Source organism: Bombina bombina, chromosome 11 (assembly GCF_027579735.1).
Source record: "Bombina bombina isolate aBomBom1 chromosome 11, aBomBom1.pri, whole genome shotgun sequence".
NCBI lineage: Eukaryota > Metazoa > Chordata > Amphibia > Anura > Bombinatoridae > Bombina > Bombina bombina.
The window spans coordinates 154,380,419-154,399,425 of record NC_069509.1 but is presented as its reverse complement, the minus strand read 5'-3'; the positions used below and the strand labels follow the sequence as shown (position 1 = coordinate 154,399,425).

Genomic DNA, 19,007 nt, shown 5'->3' with positions numbered 1-19,007 from the left:
GCACTGTTGTAGTCAGCTCTTAAAAAGGTGATCTGCAAACAGCTGGATTCTTAGGCTTACATGCTAAGGGGGTTCAAGCAGATAGCAAAGGAGGAGAGGGACTGGTATAAAGAAAGGTTAGCATAGGTTGTATGCATCCCTGAACAGTAGCGTATTTAGGGAGTGCTTGAAGCTTTCAAAACTAGGGGAGAGTCTTGTGGAGCGAGACAGAGAGTTCCACAAGATGGGAGCCAGTCTGGAGAAGTCCTGTAAACGGGAGTGTGAGTAGGTAACAAGAGAGGAGGAGAGTAGGAGGTCATTGGCAGAGCAAAGGGGACGGTAGGGAGAGTATCTGGAGACTATGAGGCCAATTTAACAAAGGTCTTGCGGACCTGATCGGACAGTGCGGATCAGATCCCCAAGACCTCGCTGAATGCGGAGAGCAATACGCTCTCCGTATTCAGCATTGCACCAGAAGCTCACAAGAGCTGCCGGTGCAACGCCGCCCCCTGAGGTGTCAATCAACCCGATCGTACTTGTGTTTCTGGCGAGTCTGAAGACTCACCAGAAACACGGCCCTTCAAGCTCCATTCAGAGCTTGATAGATAGGCCTAAAGGTCTGAGATGAGGGGGGAGCAGTGCAGTTGAGGGCTTTGTATGTCAGAGTCAGAATGTTGTGTTTAATCCGGGAGGCAAGAGGAAGCCAGTGAAGGGATTGGAAGAGAGGTGCAGCAGATGAAGTGCGACGTGTAAGGAAGATGAGCCTGGCAGACGCATTCATTATGGATTGTAAAGGAGCTAGGCGGCAGCTAGGGAAACCAGAGAGGACAGAATTGCAGTAATCAAGATGGGAAAGGATGAGAGAGTGGATTAAAATCTTAGTTGTGTCTTGTGTAAGGAAATGTCTAATTTTAGAGATGTTTTTAAGGTGGAAGCGGCAGGATTTAGCCAAGGACTGAATGCGAGGAGTGAAGGAAAGGTCTGAGTCAAATGTTACCCCAAGACATCGGGCATGCGGGGTAATGATGGAGTTGTCGACAGTTATAGAGAGATTGGGGGTGGAGATTTTGGAAGAAGGGGGGGGAATAAGGAGCTCACTTTTGGAGAGATTTAGCTTGAGGTAGTGAGAGGACATCCAGGAAGAGATGTGAGAAAGACAGATTGTAACTTGAGTTTTAGCCAATCAGTTCGGACTCATAAATAACTTTACAGGGGTGAGCACAATGGTATCTATATGGCACACGTGAACTAGCGCTGTCTAGCGGCCGAGTGGCAAGAAATGCTTGTGCAATGTTACAGCATACTCTGTCGGCATTTAGCGATGCTGGGCGGACATGATTCGCTACATCGAATCATGTCTGCCCGGCATTTGATAAATTTATCCCTTAGTGTGCTTTTAATGAGTCTAATTTTAATCAGTATGAAACAGTGTAACGGCTAAAAATTAGGTTAAAAATGTGAGTGTGTTTCTCACTAAATGCATTTGTATTTTATTGAACTTTAGCTCCTTGTTTGTGGTGCAAATGCATGGCAGGTATCTTTATAAATATATTTTATAAAACTATAAAGGAATTAAAACATGTCTGGGCTATGCATAAAGCCTAAGGGGCCGATTTATCCATGTCTGGTGAACTGCTTGTACAATGCCGCCCCCAGCAGATACGCGGCCAATCGGGCGCTAGCAGGGGGTGTCAATCAACGCGATCGTCTTAAGACCGCTGCTTCTTAACTCCTGTTTCCGGCGAGTCTGAAGGCTTGCGCGGAAATAGATGCATTGGAGCCAATTGACGGTTTGATAAATCGGCCCCTAAGAGTTACGTGTACATGTGGGAGACATAAAACCCACAAACATTTATTTTGTGATTCAGATAGAACATACAATTTTAACAAACTTTCCTATTTACTTGTACTATCAAATGTCTTTGTTTTCTTGTTATGCTTTGTTGAAAAGCAGTAAAGTAAGCTCAGGAGCGTGCACGTGTCTGCAGCTCTATATGGCAGCAGTTTTGTAACAATGTTATACATTAGCAAGAGCACTAGACATGTGCACGCTACCTATCTAGATATCTATTCAACAGAGAATAACAAGAAAATGAAGAAAAATTGATAACAGAAATAAAATGGAAACTTTTTTTAAACTGTATTCTCTATCTGAATCATGAAAGAAACATTGTGGGGTTCATGTCCCTTTAATATTCACCAGCACAGTCAATGTTTGCATATTAAATCATTTAAAAAGTTCATATTAATAATGTAACCTTGCGCTGACAACACTCCATGTAACATTACTTAATATGCTAATTAGTCCACGCTACAAAAACACATACACACTCACTCACACACTCACTCACTCACATATGCACATACACACTAACTCACACACACACATACACTCACATACACACTCACTCACAAATACACTCACTCACATACTCACACACACACATACACTCACACACACATGCACACACACTCACTCACATACACACACATACACTCACACACACATACATACACATTCACTCATGTGCACTCACACACACACTCACACACTCATACACTCACACACACTCACATACATACACATTCACTCATATACACTCACACACACACAAGCACAAACACATACACACACACATACATACACATACACACACTTACATACACACACACTCACATACATACATACACATTCACTCATATACACATACATGCACACACTCACACACACGCACAAACACATACATACAAACACTCACACACACATACACACATATATACATACACACACATACATACACATTCACTCATATACACTCACACAGACATATAGATATATACATACACACACATACACACACATACACACTCACACACGCACAAACACATACATACACACTTATACACTCACACACATACATACACACATATATACACTCACTCATATACACTCACACAGACATATAGATATATAAATACACACACACACACTCACACACATACATACACACACATACACACTCACACACGCACAAACACATACATACACACACATTCACACTTATACACTCACACACACACATATATACACTCACTCATATACACACACACACATATATACATACACACGCTCACTCACATACACTCATGCACACACATAGACTCTCACTCACACACACACATACATACACACATATATACACTCACTCATATACACACACACACACACAGACATATACATACACACGCTCACTCACATACACTCACACACACATACTCACATACATACACATTCACTCATATACACTCACACAGACATATAGATATATACATACACACACACACTCACACACATACATACACTCACAAACGCACAAACACATACATACACACTTATACACTCACACACACACATACATACACTTATATATACACTCACTCATATACACATACACACTCTCACTCACATACACTCACGCACACACATAGACTCTCACTCACACACACATACATACACACATATATACACTCACTCATATACACTCACACAGACATATAGATATATAAATACACACACACACTCACACACATACATACACACACATACACACTCACACACGCACAAACACATACATACACACACATTCACACTTATACACTCACACACACACATACATACACTTATATATACACTCACTCATATACACATACACACTCTCACTCACATACACTCACGCACACACATAGACTCTCACTCACACACACACATACAAACATTAGAAGATTTGATATATACTTACAAGGAAATGCAGCCATAGATTAATAATATAAACACCAAAATTGCTATGCAGGAAATTGGAAGAAAAACCTTCATGGAAACATTGTCTGCAGGACTGTAATCTGGAAAAAAATAGGGAATTGTTTTAATGTCTAATAATATTTATAACATGTTCTAGCAAAGCTTTGTATTGTATACCCAGGAACTACAGACAACAAATACAGCATATGTGCAAGAACTTCCAATAGATTCATTAGAGATGACAAGCGAACAGCAAACTAACAATATCAGGGTAATCCTTCACATTATTCTGTAATTTACAAGATCTTTTTTAAAGGGAGGTTAAATTCAAAGGGTTAGATTACAAGTGGAGCACAAATTAATGCTCCCGCTTGAGCTTTAATTGCGCTAGAAGTTATTATGAGTTGAAAGTAAACTGTTTCCACTCTTGCGCTAACCTGATGAGCGCAAAAATCCAAATTTAGAATGTCGTGTGAGCATTTACGTAATTCCCCCACTCTCGCGCAAACACGATTACGTATTCTCATTTGTGCTAACCCAACATGAAAGTATGAATATTTCATTTTCTAATGTTCTTCACATAGCAGAATATGTTCTATTTATTTCTAAATACATATTTCTACATATTAGATATGTGCAGCGTTGAAAAATTTGGTTCAGTTCGGATCGATTCGGACCGATTCGAATTCGGAAGAATGAATTCATTTCGGTTTCGTAAAAAATTCGGTTCGGTTTAATTCGGTTCAAATCGATTCGGGATTTCGGTAAGTGTTAAGGGGATATGCTGTGTATTACACTAGTATACTGTACAATACTAGTGTAATACACGGCCATCCGAATCCATCCGAGTTTACCGAATAAATTCGAATCGATTCGGATTTATTCGGTAGATTCGGCACTACCGCAATTCGGAAATTTGAATCTATCCGAATCTCCGAATCGAATTCGGACCGAATCGAATCGCACATGTCTACTACATATATCTGATGGTATTTTGGTACAATATATATATATATATATATATACACACACATGATTATATATAGGTATAGAATAGATAGAATAGATATACATAGGAATATCTATTTATAAATACATAGAATCAACACAAAAAGCAGCGGCACTTGTCAAAATCTTTAAAGATAGATTTACTGAGGTACAGAGAAACCAAAAAACACAACGTTTCAGGACTCAGCCCTTAATCATGTGAACAATGGGTAATACCTGTTGGGTATAAGTAGTGGGGCAGGTATTACCCAAATTGCTCACATGATTAAAGGCTGAGTCCCGAAACGGTTTGTTTTTTGGTTTCTCTGTACCTCAATAAATCTACCTTTTAAGATTTGGACAAGTGCCGCTGCTTTTTGTGTTGCTTGGATTGTCTGGAGTATCTCCCTCCTGGCAGCTTGCACTGTCTCTAGCTGATGTGCTGAATTCTGGTGTTTATAGATACATAGAACATATTCTGCTATGTGCAGAACATTATGTGAATATTTACAGTAAATACATAGTTAAAGCCTTTATTAAAAATGAAAAGGGCTCCAATGCACTTATATATATATATGTATATATATGTGTGCAACATTTATCAATGATTTGATGTTTAATCTCTCTTGTCATTGGTTTACAGCCTTACCTGATGTGTGCACCTATCTCACAGTAGTTCACAAGATTATAAGGGGGGCCCACCGGTGTTTTCTGTGCAGGTAGAAACATGACAGGAGGGGCAGCCCCAGGGCCAGTATATTTTCAATATACAGAACAACTTAATAAAGTGATTAAAGGGATCGTAAACCCCCAAATTTTCTTTTATGATTCAGATAGAACATACAATTTTAAACAACTTTCCAATTTAATTATATTATCAAATTTTCTTCATTCTCTTGTTATCCATTGCTGAAGGGACAGCATTGCACTACTGACAGGAAGCTGAAAATATCTATTTAGCCAATCACAAAAGACAAATGTGTGCAGGCACCAATTAGCAGCAGCTCCCACTAGTGTATGATATGTGCGTATTCATTTTTTAACAAGGGATACTAAGAGAACGAAGCACATTTGAAAAAAAAAAGTGAATTTAAAAGGGTCTTAAAATTACATGCTCTATCTGAATCATGCAAGTTTAATTTTGACTTTTCTATCCCTTTAATGAAAATGGGATTAGCAAGAAAGATAAAAAGCAGGAGAAAATAAAAATATTATTTTTGTGACACAATATAATAAATTGAGTTATACGATGATGCAGATATTGAAAAGATATTGGTATATATTAAGGGAATGCAACCCCCTTGTGGATGCATTTAAAAATGACCCAGTGGTAGCTTACAGGAGAAACAAAAGTCTAACGGACACATTGGTCCATGCAGACATTGGAAGTGTAAAGAAAATGCTGTTCAAAGAACTATAGGCCAAACAAGGACTGGCTGTTATCCATGTTTGAACTGTAGTCACTGCAGTTCTATGATTAAGGGCAAATTCTTTTATCATCCTACAAAAGGAATGAAATTCAAGATAACATGCAGATCCCCATTTACTGTCTACATAGTTAAATGCCCATGTGGGTTAAATTATGTAGGTGAGAGCTGTAGGGAGATCAGAGAGAGGATAACAGAACATAAATTGAATATCTAATGAAAAGATAAAGAAGCACCAGTCTCTTAACACTTCCTCTCTATGGGTCATCACATCAGTCAAAGTCAACTGAGGTTCCTAATAATTGAACAATTGGTTAGACCCAAAAGATGTTGTGAGAGGGAACATCTGTTGAAAACTAGGGAGCTGTTATGGATACAGAAATTGGAGTAATTAACCCCTAAGGGCCTAAATAAAGATTTTGACTGGTCTCTCTTCCTTTAACTGGAACAGTTAAAAATAATATGTTCTGCATTATTCTCCTTTTTTAGTTGTATATATGGGTTTTTATGAGTTCTTAACTTGCTTTGCCTATGAAAAATGTTTTTATGAGCCCTCTGTGTTAATAACATAGATGAAAAGATGCATAAATTGTAGTACCAATCAAGTATACATGACAATGGCCTATTGCAGGCCTGAAACATTGTGTTTTTTCCTATGGACCCAACTATGAGATAATAAAAGCACTTTTAAAAAATTTGGAGGCTGGAATTGATGTTGTTTGGAATTTCAGGCATCTTATAGACAGGATCGGGTTTGCCAGGTAGGTAGGGACATGCCGGGGGTGGGTCCAAGTAGTTTGAGCGGTTAAACACAGACGCCTAGATTTCGAGTTTTGCGTTAGAAGGGGTGTGTTAGCTACGCGTACTTTTTTCTGGCCGCACCTTTTAAATACCGCTGGTATTTAGAGTTCACAGAATGACTGCGTTAGGCTCCAAAAAAGGAGCGTAGAGCATAATTTACCGCCACTGCAACTCTCAATACCAGCGGTGCTTACGGACGCGGCCAGCTTAAAAAACGTGCTCGTGCACGATTCCCCCATAGGAAACAATGGGACAGTTTGAGCTGAAAAAAAATCTAACACCTGCAAAAAAGCAGCGTTCAGCTCCTAACGCAGCCCCATTGTTTCCTATGGGGAATCAGTTTCTAAGTCTGCACCTAACACCCTAACATGTACCCCGAGTCTAAACACCCCTAACCTTACACTTATTAACCCCTAATCTGCTGACCCCGCTATCGCTGACCCCTGCATTATATTATTAACCCCTAATCTGCCGCTCCGTACACCGCCGCAACCTACGTTATCCCTATGTACCCCTAATCTGCTGCCCCTAACACCGCCAACCTCTATATTATATTTATTAACCCCTAATCTGCCCCCCACAACGTCGCCGCCAGCTACCTACAATAATTAACCCCTAATCTGCCGACCGGACCTCACCGCTACTATAATAAAGTTATTAACCCCTAATCCACCTCACTCCCGCCTCAATAACCCTATAAGAAATAGTATTAACCCCTAATCTGCCCTCCCTAACATCGCCAACACCTAACTTCAATTATTAACCCCTAATCTGCCGACCGGACCTCACCGATACTCTAATAAATGGATTAACCCCTAAAGCTAAGTCTAACCCTAACACTAACACCCCCCTAAGTTAAATATAATTTCTCTTGTTAAGTGTATCCAGTCCACGGATCATCCATTACTTGTGGGATATTCTCCTTCCCAACAGGAAGTTGCAAGAGGATCACCCACAGCAGAGCTGCTATATAGCTCCTCCCCTCACTGCCATATCCAGTCATTCTCTTAGTTTATTTCTTCAACCAAAAGTTTGTTATTTTTAAATGGTACCGGAGTGTACTGTTTATCTCAGGCAGTATTTAGAAGAAGAATCTGCCTGCGTTTTCTATGATCTTAGCAGAAGTAACTAAGATCCTTTGCTGTTCTCACATATTCTGAGGAGTGAGGTAACTTCAGAGGGGGAATAGCGTGCAGGTTTCCTGCAATAAGGTATGTGCAGTTAAAATATTTTTCTAGGGATGGAATTTGCTAGAAAATGCTCCTGATACCGAAGTAATGTAAGTAAAGCCTTAAATGCAGTGATAGCGACTGGTATCAGGCTTATTAATAGAGATACATACTCTTATAAAAGTGTATTTTAAAACGTTTGCTGGCATGTTTAATCGTTTTTTACATATGTTTGGTGATAAAACTTATTGGGGCCTAGTTTTTTCCACATGGCTTGCTTGAGTTTTGCCTAGAAACAGTTCCCTGAGGCTTCCCACTGTTGTAATATGAGTGGGAGGGGCCTATTTTGGCGTTTTTTTGCACAGCAAAAATTACAGACACAGACATCCAGCTTCTTCCTGCATGATTCAGGACTTCTCTGAAGGGCTCAAAAGGCTTCAAAAGTCGTATTGAGGGAGGTAAAAAGCCACAGTAGAGCTGTGGCAGTTGTGACTGTTTGAAAAATGTTTTTGTCATTTGTTATTCCGTTTTTGGTATTAAGGGGTTAATCATCCATTTGCAAGTGGGTGCAATGCTCTGCTAACTTATTACATACACTGTAAAAATTTCGTTAGTGTAACTGCATTTTTTCACTGTTATTTCAAAATTTGGGAAAATTTGTGTTTCTTAAAGGCGCAGTAACGTTTTTTATATTGCTTGTAAACTTGTTTTAAAGTGTTTTCCAAGCTTGCTAGTCTCATTGCTAGTCTGTTTAAACATGTCTGACACAGAGGAACCTACTTGTTCATTATGTTTGAAAGCCATGGTGGAGCCCCATAGGAGAATGTGTACTAAATGTATTGATTTCACCTTAAACAGTAAAGATCAGTCTTTATCTATAAAAGAATTATCACCAGAGGGTTCTGTCGAGGGGGAAGTTATGCCGACTAACTCTCCCCACGTGTCAGACCCTTCGCCTCCCGCTCAGGGGACGCACGCTAATATGGCGCCAATTACATCAGGGACGCCCATAGCGATTACCTTGCAGGACTGCAATCATGAATAATACCCTGTCAGAGGTATTATCTAGATTGCCTGAATTAAGAGGCAAGCGCAATAGCTCTGGGGTTAGGAGAGATACAGAGCGCGCAAATGCTGTTAGAGCCATGTCTGATACTGCGTCACAGTATGCAGAACATGAGGACGGAGAGCTTCAGTCTGTGGGTGACATCTCTGACTCGGGGAAACCTGATTCAGAGATTTCTAATTTTAAATTTAAGCTTGAGAACCTCCGTGTATTGCTTGGGGAGGTATTAGCTGCTCTGAATGACTGTAACAAAGTTGCAATTCCAGAGAAATTGTGTAGGCTGGATAGATACTATGCGGTGCTGGTGTGTACTGATGTTTTTCCTATACCTAAAAGGCTTACAGAAATTATTAGCAAGGAGTGGGATAGACCCGGTGTGCCCTTTTCCCCACCTCCTATATTTAGAAAAAGGTTTCCAATAGACGCCACTACACGGGACTTATGGCAGACGGTCCCTAAGGTGGAGGGAGCAGTTTCTACTTTAGCAAAGCGTACCACTATCCCGGTTGAGGACAGTTGTGCTTTTTCAGATCCAATGGATAAAAAATTGGAGGGTTACCTTAAGAAAATGTTTATTCAACAAGGTTTTATTTTACAGCCCCTTGCATGCATTGCGCCTGTCACTGCTGCGGCGGCATTCTGGTTTGAGGCCCTGGAAGAGGCCATCCAGACAGCTCCATTGAAAGAAATTATTGACAAGCTTAGAACGCTTAAGCTAGCTAACTCATTTGTTTCTGATGCCATTGTTCATTTGACTAAACTAACGGCTAAGAATTCCGGATTCGCCATCCAGGCGCGTAGGGCGCTATGGCTTAAATCCTGGTCAGCTGACGTGACTTCAAAGTCTAAATTACTCAACATTCCTTTCAAGGGGCAGACCTTATTCGGGCCTGGCTTGAAGGAAATTATTGCTGACATTACTGGAGGCAAGGGTCATACGATTCCTCAGGACAGGGCCAAATCAAAGGCCAAACAGTCTAATTTTCGTGCCTTTCGAAATTTCAAGGCAGGAGCAGCATCAACTTCCTCCACTTCAAAACAAGAGGGAACTGTTGCTCATTCCAGACAGGCCTGGAAACCTAACCAGTCCTGGAACAAGGGCAAGCAGGCCAGAAAGCCTGCTGCTGCCCCCAAGACAGCATGAAGGAACGGCCCCCTATCCGGAAACGGATCTAGTGGGGGGCAGACTTTCTCTCTTCACCCAGGCGTGGGCAAGAGATGTTCAGGATCCCTGGGCGTTGGAGATCATATCTCAGGGATATCTTCTGGACTTCAAAGCTTCTCCTCCACAAGGGAGATTTCATCTTTCAAGGTTATCAGCAAACCAGATAAAGAAAGAGGCATTCCTAAGCTGTGTGCAAGACCTCCTAGTAATGGGAGTGATCCATCCAGTTCCGCGGATGGAACAAGGACAGGGATTTTATTCAAATCTCTTTGTGGTTCCCAAGAAAGAGGGAACCTTCAGACCAATCTTGGATCTAAAGATCTTAAACAAATTTCTCAGAGTTCCATCATTCAAAATGGAAACTATTCGGACCATCCTACCCATGATCCAAGAGGGTCAGTACATAACCACAGTGGACTTAAAGGATGCCTACCTTCACATACCGATTCACAAAGATCATCATCGGTTCCTAAGGTTTGCCTTTCTAGACAGGCATTACCAATTTGTAGCTCTTCCCTTCGGGTTGGCCACTGCCCCGAGAATTTTTACAAAGGTTCTGGGCTCACTTCTGGCGGTTCTAAGACCGCGAGGCATAGCGGTGGCTCCGTATCTAGACGACATCCTGATACAGGCGTCAAGCTTTCAAATTGCCAAGTCTCATACAGAGATAGTTCTGGCATTTCTGAGGTCGCATGGGTGGAAAGTGAACGTGGAAAAGAGTTCTCTATCACCACTCACAAGAGTCTCCTTCCTAGGGACTCTTATAGATTCTGTAGAGATGAAAATTTACCTGACGGAGTCCAGGTTATCAAAACTTCTAAATACTTGCCGTGTCCTTCATTCCATTCCACGCCCGTCAGTGGCTCAGTGCATGGAAGTAATCGGCTTAATGGTAGCGGCAATGGACATAGTGCCATTTGCGCGCCTGCATCTCAGACCGCTGCAATTATGCATGCTAAGTCAGTGGAAGGGGGATTACTCAGATTTGTCCCCTCTACTAAATCTGGATCAAGAGACCAGAGATTCTCTTCTCTGGTGGCTTTCTCGGGTCCATCTGTCCAAGGGTATGACCTTTCGCAGGCCAGATTGGACGATTGTAACAACAAATGCCAGCCTTCTAGGTTGGGGCGCAGTCTGGAACTCCCTGAAGGCTCAGGGATCGTGGACTCAGGAGGAGAAACTCCTCCCAATAAATATTCTGGAGTTAAGAGCAATATTCAATGCTCTTCTAGCTTGGCCTCAGTTAGCAACACTGAGGTTCATCAGATTTCAGTCGGACAACATCACGACTGTGGCTTACATCAACCATCAAGGGGGAACCAGGAGTTCCCTAGCGATGTTAGAAGTCTCAAAGATAATTTGCTGGGCAGAGTTTCACTCTTGCCACCTGTCAGCGATCCACATCCCAGGCGTAGAGAACTGGGAGGCGGATTTTCTAAGTTGTCAGACTTTTCATCCGGGGGAGTGGGAACTCCATCCGGAGATGTTTGCTCAACTGGTCCATCGTTGGGGCAAACCAGAACTGGATCTCATGGCGTCTCGCCAGAATGCCAAGCTTCCTTGTTACGGATCCAGGTCCAGGGACCCGGGAGCAACACTGATAGATGCTCTAGCAGCTCCTTGGTTCTTCAACCTGGCCTATGTGTTTCCACCATTTCCTCTGCTCCCTCGACTGATTGCCAAAATCAAACAGGAGAGAGCATCGGTGATTCTGATAGCGCCTGCGTGGCCACGCAGGACCTGGTATGCAGACCTAGTGGACATGTTATCTCTTCCACCATGGACTCTGCCTCTGAGGCAGGACCTTCTAATACAAGGTCCTTTCAATCATCCAAATCTAATTTCTCTGAGACTGACTGCATGGAGATTGAACGCTTGATTCTATCAAGGCGTGGCTTCTCCGAGTCAGTCATTGATACCTTAATACAGGCTCAGAAGCCTGTCACCAGGAAAATCTACCATAAGATATGACGTAAATATCTTTATTGGTGTGAATCCAAGAGTTACTCATGGAGTAAGGTTAGGATTCCTAGGATAATGTCCTTTCTCCAAGAGGGTTTGGACAAAGGCTTATCAGCTAGTTCTTTAAAAGGACAGATCTCTGCTCTGTCTATTCTTTTACACTAGCGTCTGGCAGAAGTTCCAGACGTCCAGGCATTTTGTCAGGCTCCCCCGTGGAGCTTAAACTTGGTTCTTAAAGTTCTTCAGGGAGTTCTGTTTGAACCCCTTCATTCCTTTGATATTAAACTTTTATCTTGGAAAGTTCTGTTTTTGATGGCTATTTCCTCGGCTCGAAGAGTCTCTGAGTTATCTGCCTTACATTGTGATTCTCCTTATCTGATTTTTCATTCAGACAAGGTAGTTCTGCGTACCAAACCTGGGTTTTTACCTAAGGTGGTTTCTAACAGGAATATCAATCAAGAGATTGTTGTTCCATCATTGTGTCCTAATCCTTCTTCAAAGAAGGAACGTCTTTTGCATAATCTGGACGTAGTCCGTGCCTTGAAGTTTTACTTACAGGCTACTAAAGATTTTCGTCAAACATCTGCCCTGTTTGTCGTTTACTCTGGACAGAGGAGAGGTCAAAAAGCTTCAACAACCTCTCTCTCCTTTTGGCTTCGGAGCATAATACGCTTAGCCTATGAGACTGCTGGACAGCAGCCCCCTGAAAGGATTACAGCTCATTCTACTAGAGCTGTGGCTTCCACCTGGGCCTTTAAAAATGAGGCCTCTGTTGAACAGATTTGCAAGGCTGCGACTTGGTCTTCGCTTTACACCTTTTCAAAATTTTACAAATTTGACACTTTTGCTTCTTCGGAGGCTGTTTTTGGGAGAAAGGTTCTACAGGCAGTGGTTCCTTCCATTTAAGTTCCTGCCTTGTCCCTCCCATCATCCGTGTACTTTAGCTTTGGTATTGGTATCCCACAAGTAATGGATGATCCGTGGACTGGATACACTTAACAAGAGAAAACATAATTTATGCTTACCTGATAAATTTATTTCTCTTGTAGCGTATCCAGTCCACGGCCCGCCCTGTCCTTTTAAGGCAGGTCTAAATTTTAATTAAACTACAGTCACCACTGCACCCTATGGTTTCTCCTTTCTCGTCTTGTTTCGGTCGAATGACTGGATATGGCAGTGAGGGGAGGAGCTATATAGCAGCTCTGCTGTGGGTGATCCTCTTGCAACTTCCTGTTGGGAAGGAGAATATCCCACAAGTAATGGATGATCCGTGGACTGGATACACTACAAGAGAAATAAATTTATCAGGTAAGCATAAATTATGTTTTAAATCTAACGAAAAAAATTAACTCTTATTAAATAAATTATTCCTATTTAAAGCTAAATACTTACCTGTAAAATAAACCCTAATATAGCTATAATATAACGAATAATTATATTGTAGCTATTTTAGGATTAATATTTATTTTACAGACAACTTTGTATTTATTTTAACCAGGTACAATAGCTATTAAATAGTTAATAACTATTTAATAGCTACCTAGTTAAAATAATTACAAAATTACCTGTAAAATAAATCCTAACCTAAGTTACAATTAAACCTAACACTACACTATCAATAAATTAATTAAATACAATACCTACAAATAACTACAATTAAATAAACTAACTAAAGTACAAAAAATAAAAAAGAACTAAGTTACAAAAAATGAAAAAATATTTACAAACATTAGAAAAATATTACAACAATTTTAAACTAATTACACCTACTCTAAGCCCCCTAATAAAATAACAAAGCCCCCCAAAATAAAAAAATGCCCTACCCTATTCTAAATAAAAAATGTTCAAAGCTCTTTTACCTTACCAGCCCTGAAAAGGGCCATTTGCGGGGCATGCCCCAAATAACTCAGCTCTTTTGCCTGTAAAAAAAATACATACAATACCCCCCCAACATTACAACCCACCACCCACATACCCCTAATTTAACCCATACCCCCCTTAAATAAACCTAACACTAAGCCCCTGAAGATCTTCCTACCTTATCTTCACCACGCCAGGTTCACCGATCTGTCCTCCGAAGTCTTGATCCAAGCCTCCGAAGTCTTGATCCAAGCCCAAGCGGGGGCTGAAGAGTGATGTCCATCCTCCGGCTGAAGTCTTGATCCAAGCGGCAAATGAAGAAGTCCATCTTTGCCGGACCGGCAAACATCTTCATCCAGGCGGCATCTTCTATGTTGTTCCATCCGATGACGAGCGGCTGATCTTGAAGACCTCCGGCGCGGATCCATCCTCTTCTTTCGACGTCCAACTGTAGAATGAAGGTTCCTTTAAGGGACGTCATCCAAGATGGCGTCCCTCGAATTCCGATTGGCTGATAGGATTCTATCAGCCAATCGGAATTAAGGTAGGAAAAATCTGATTGGCTGATGGAATCAGCCAATCAGATTCAAGTTCAATCCGATTGGCTGATCCAATCAGCCAATCAGATTGAGCTCGCATTCTATTGGCTGATCGGAACAGCCAATAGAATGCGAGCTCAATCTGATTGGCTGATCCAATCAGCCAATCGGATTGAACTTGAATCTGATTGGCTGATTCCATCAGCCAATCAGATTTTTCCTACCTTAATTCCGATTGGCTGATAGAATCCTATCAGCCAATCGGAATTCGAGGGACGCCATCTTGGATGAAAGGAACCTTCATTCTTCAGTTGGACGTCGAAAGAAGAGGATGGATCCGCGCCGGAGGTCTTCAAGATCAGCCGCTCGTCATAGGATGGAACAACATAGAAGATGCCGCCTGGATGAAGATGTTTGCCGGTCCGGATGTCCTCTTCTGCCCGGATAGGATGAAGCTTTCTTCCCGAAGATGGACTTCTTCATTTGCCGCTTGGATCAAGATTTCAGCCGGAGGATGGACGTCACTCTTCAGCCCCCGCTTGGGCTTGGATCAAGACTTCGGAGGCTTGGATCAAGACTTTGGAGGACGGATCAGTGAACCCGGCGTGGTGAAGATAAGGTAGGAAGATCTTCAGGGGCTTAGTGTTAGGTTTATTTAAGGGGGGTTTGGGTTAGATTAGGGGTATGTGGGTGGTGGGTTGTAATGTTGCGGGGGGTATAGTATGTGGTTTTTTTACAGGCAAAAGAGCTGAATTATTTGGGGCATGCCCCGCAAATGGCCCTTTTCAGGGCTGGTAAGGTAAAAGAGCTTTGAACTTTTTTAATTTAGAATAGGGTAGGGCATTTTTTTATTTTGGGGGGCTTTGTTATTTTATTAGGGGGCTTAGAGTAGGTGTAATTAGTTTAAAATTGTTGTAATATTTTTCTAATGTTTGTAAATATTTTTTTATTTTTTGTAACTTAGTACTTTTTTATTTTTTGTACTTTAATTAGTTTATGTAATTGTAGTTATTTGTAGGTATTGTATTTAATTAATTTATTGATAGTGCAGTGTTAGATTTAATTGTAGATAATTGTAGGTATTTTATTTAAGTAATTTATTGATAGTGTAGTGTTAGGTTTAATTGTAACTTAGGTTAGGATTTATTTTACAGGTAATTTTGTAATTATTTTAACTAGGTAGCTATTAAATAGTAAATAACTATTTAATAGCTATTTTACCTGGTTAAAATAAATACAAAGTTGCCTGTAAAATAAATATTAATCCTAAAATAGCTACAATATAATTATTATTTATATTGTAGCTATATTAGGGTTTATTTTACAGGTATTTATCTTTAAATAGGAATTTTTTTGTTAGATTTAAATTATATTTAACTTAGGGGGTGTTAGTTTTAGGGTTAGACTTAGCTTTAGGGGTTAATCCATTTATTAGAGTAGCGGTGAGGTCCGGTCGGCAGATTAGGGGTTAATAATTGAAGTTAGGTGTTGGCGATGTTAGGGAGGGCAGATTAGGGGTTAATACTATTTCTTATAGGGTTATTGAGGCGGGAGTGAGGCGGATTAGGGGTTAATAACTTTATTATAGTAGCGGTGAGGTCCGGTCGGCAGATTAGGGGTTAATTATTGTAGGTAGCTGGCGGCGACGTTGTGGGGGCAGATTAGGGGTTAATAAATATTATGTAGGGGTCGGTGGTGTTAGGGGCAGCAGATTAGGGGTACATAAGTATAACGTAGGTGGCGGCGGTGTGCGGTCAGCAGATTAGGGGTTAAAATTTTTTATTAGAGTGGCAGCAATGTGGGGGGACCTCGATTTAGGGGTACATAGCTAGTTTATGGGTGTTAGTGTACTTTAGAGCACAGTAGTTAAGAGCTTTATGAACCGGCGTTAGCCCAGAAAGCTCTTAACTCCTGACTTTTTTCTGCGGCTGGAGTTTTGTCGTTAGATTTCTAACGCTCACTTCAGCCACGACTCTAAATACCGGCGTTAGAAAGATCCCATTGAAAAGATAGGATACGCAATTGGCGTAGGGGGATCTGCGGTATGGAAAAGTCGCGGCTGGAAAGTGAGCGTTAGACCCTTTCCTGACTGACTCCAAATACCAGCGGGCGGTAAAAACCAGCGTTAGGAGCCTCTACAAAGTATCCTTTGCATGCTCAGGAGCAATCAATGCACTGCTGAGAGCTAGCTGGTTTTTATGATCCAGCCTGAATTTGAACCTGGGACCTGGTTCTACATCTCCTACAATTGTTTCCCAGCCTGCTGACTTATCATCTTTCATTTTCATTATAAGTGTCCAATTTGCATAATTGGACACTTATAAATGCTCTTTGGGGATTGATTTAATTGTGCAGATACCCTGGGTGGACATGTGTGTAAATATGAACAAAATATAATTCAGCATAGGTGCATGTTAATTCAGCTACAAGATACTCTTCAAATGAAGACTGCTATACCAATCTCTTCTGCATTAGCATCTGCATCCCGACCTGGGCTGCATAACTAGTAACAAAAGACTCACTAATTGGATTCAACAGACTGTCAATGCTATTCAGCAGAGTGCCTAGATGCAGCCCAGATCGTGATGTCATCAGTGGGTGGGGCTTGGCAGCCATTTCAAAGTGGCCAGAAACTATAGTCATTTTAACCCCTTCACTACCAGGACTTTCAGAAAAAAACTTGCCCAAAATACCAGATATTTTTTTGCATTTTTGCTATCACTCCATTTAAGCAGAAATAGAGAGCCTTTTTTTTTTAATTTACCTGTCAAAACTATATACATTTTTTAAATAGCCAACCCAAGGTATTGATCTAGGCCTATTTTGGTATTATTCATGCCACCATTTTACCGCCAAATGCAATCAAATAAAAAAAAAATTGTTACTTTTTTTCACAAACTTTGGGTCTCTCACATAAATTATTTACATACTGCTTGTGCAATCATGGCACAAATGTTTGTAAATGTTTCTCTGGGATCCCCTTTGTTCAGAAATAACATATGGCTTTGCCATTGCTTTTTGGTAATTAGAAGGCCGCTAATTGCAGCTGCGCACCACACTTCTATTATTCCCGGCAGTGAAAGGGTTAATTAGGTAGTTTAAAAGGTTAATTTTAGCTTTAGTGTAGAAATTAGCCTCCCGCAACACTTACCACCCCCTGATCTCTACCTGATCCCTCCCAAACAGCTCTCTTCCCTCCCCCACTGGTCACCCCCATCTTAGGTACTAGCAGACAGTCTGCAGTATACAAATATGAGGCGCTTTTTTTTTTAATACAATATATTTTTATATTTTCTGCAGTGTAGGATCCCCCCTTACTCCCAACCTCCCTGATCCCCCCAAACAGCTCTCTAAAGATTCCCCCTCTACCTATTATCTGCCATCTTAGGTACTGGCAGCTGTCTGCCAGTACCTATAAATTGCTTTTTTTTTTTAAAATACAATATATTTTTTATAATTTTTATATTTTCTGCACGGTAGGATCCCCCCTTATGCCCCAACCTCCCCGACCCCCCAAAACAGCTCTCTAAACCTCCCCCCTCTACCTATTAGCCGCCATCTTCGGTATTGCAGACAGCTGCCAGTACCTAAGATGCTTCTGTTTTTAATTTTTTTAATTTTTAAAAAAAATATTCTGTAGTGTCCCCCGCATTTCCTCCTTTCATTGATCCTTATTTAGGGACCCCCACACAATACCCTTCCACTTTTTCTGTAGTGTAGCTGCCCCATCCCTCCCTGTCCCTTTATTTATTTTTTCCCACTCCCTCCCTCCCTCCTGCCTCCCCCTACTGGGCCATCCATCTGCCATCCGCCTTCCGCCCACACCTCCCACCGGCACCAGCAATGATCGTTACACAGTGTCACCGTCTGTAACGATCAGGAATCTGCCCTCATATGGAGCTGGAGCACCAATCACGCTCCGGCTCTATATGCGGCAGATGCCTGAAACTTCAGGAACTCCAGATCTTGACTGTAACTTAACAGCCAAGAGTGCTGGAGCTTCCTAAAGCGAAGATGTCTATATACGTCCTGCAGTACGATAGGCAAAGTACTGCAAAACGTACAGTATGTATACACCTCTTATTGGGTGAAGGGGTTAAAATAATTTTTTTACTGTTCCAGCTATTTGCAACTTAATCTAAGGTAAGACTTTAAGATGGCTAATGTGTATAGTGTCCCTTTAATTTAATTTATTTACATTAATACAATTAAAAGTGAACATGAACCTTTAATCAGCAAAGTAAATGTCAGAG

General features: G+C 41.1%; 1 protein-coding gene across 2 annotated transcripts in view; it reads right to left on the bottom strand.

Annotated features, from left to right (window-relative positions):
- Nucleotides 1-19,007, bottom strand: part of LOC128641805 (uncharacterized) — a 216,811-nt gene that overhangs the window by 66,713 nt on the left and 131,091 nt on the right. For both annotated transcript variants that reach the window (XM_053694344.1, XM_053694345.1), the window contains one exon: nucleotides 3,780-3,879. In XM_053694344.1, the coding sequence (XP_053550319.1) occupies nucleotides 3,780-3,879 (100 nt within the window). The remainder of the gene's footprint in view (nucleotides 1-3,779; nucleotides 3,880-19,007) is intronic.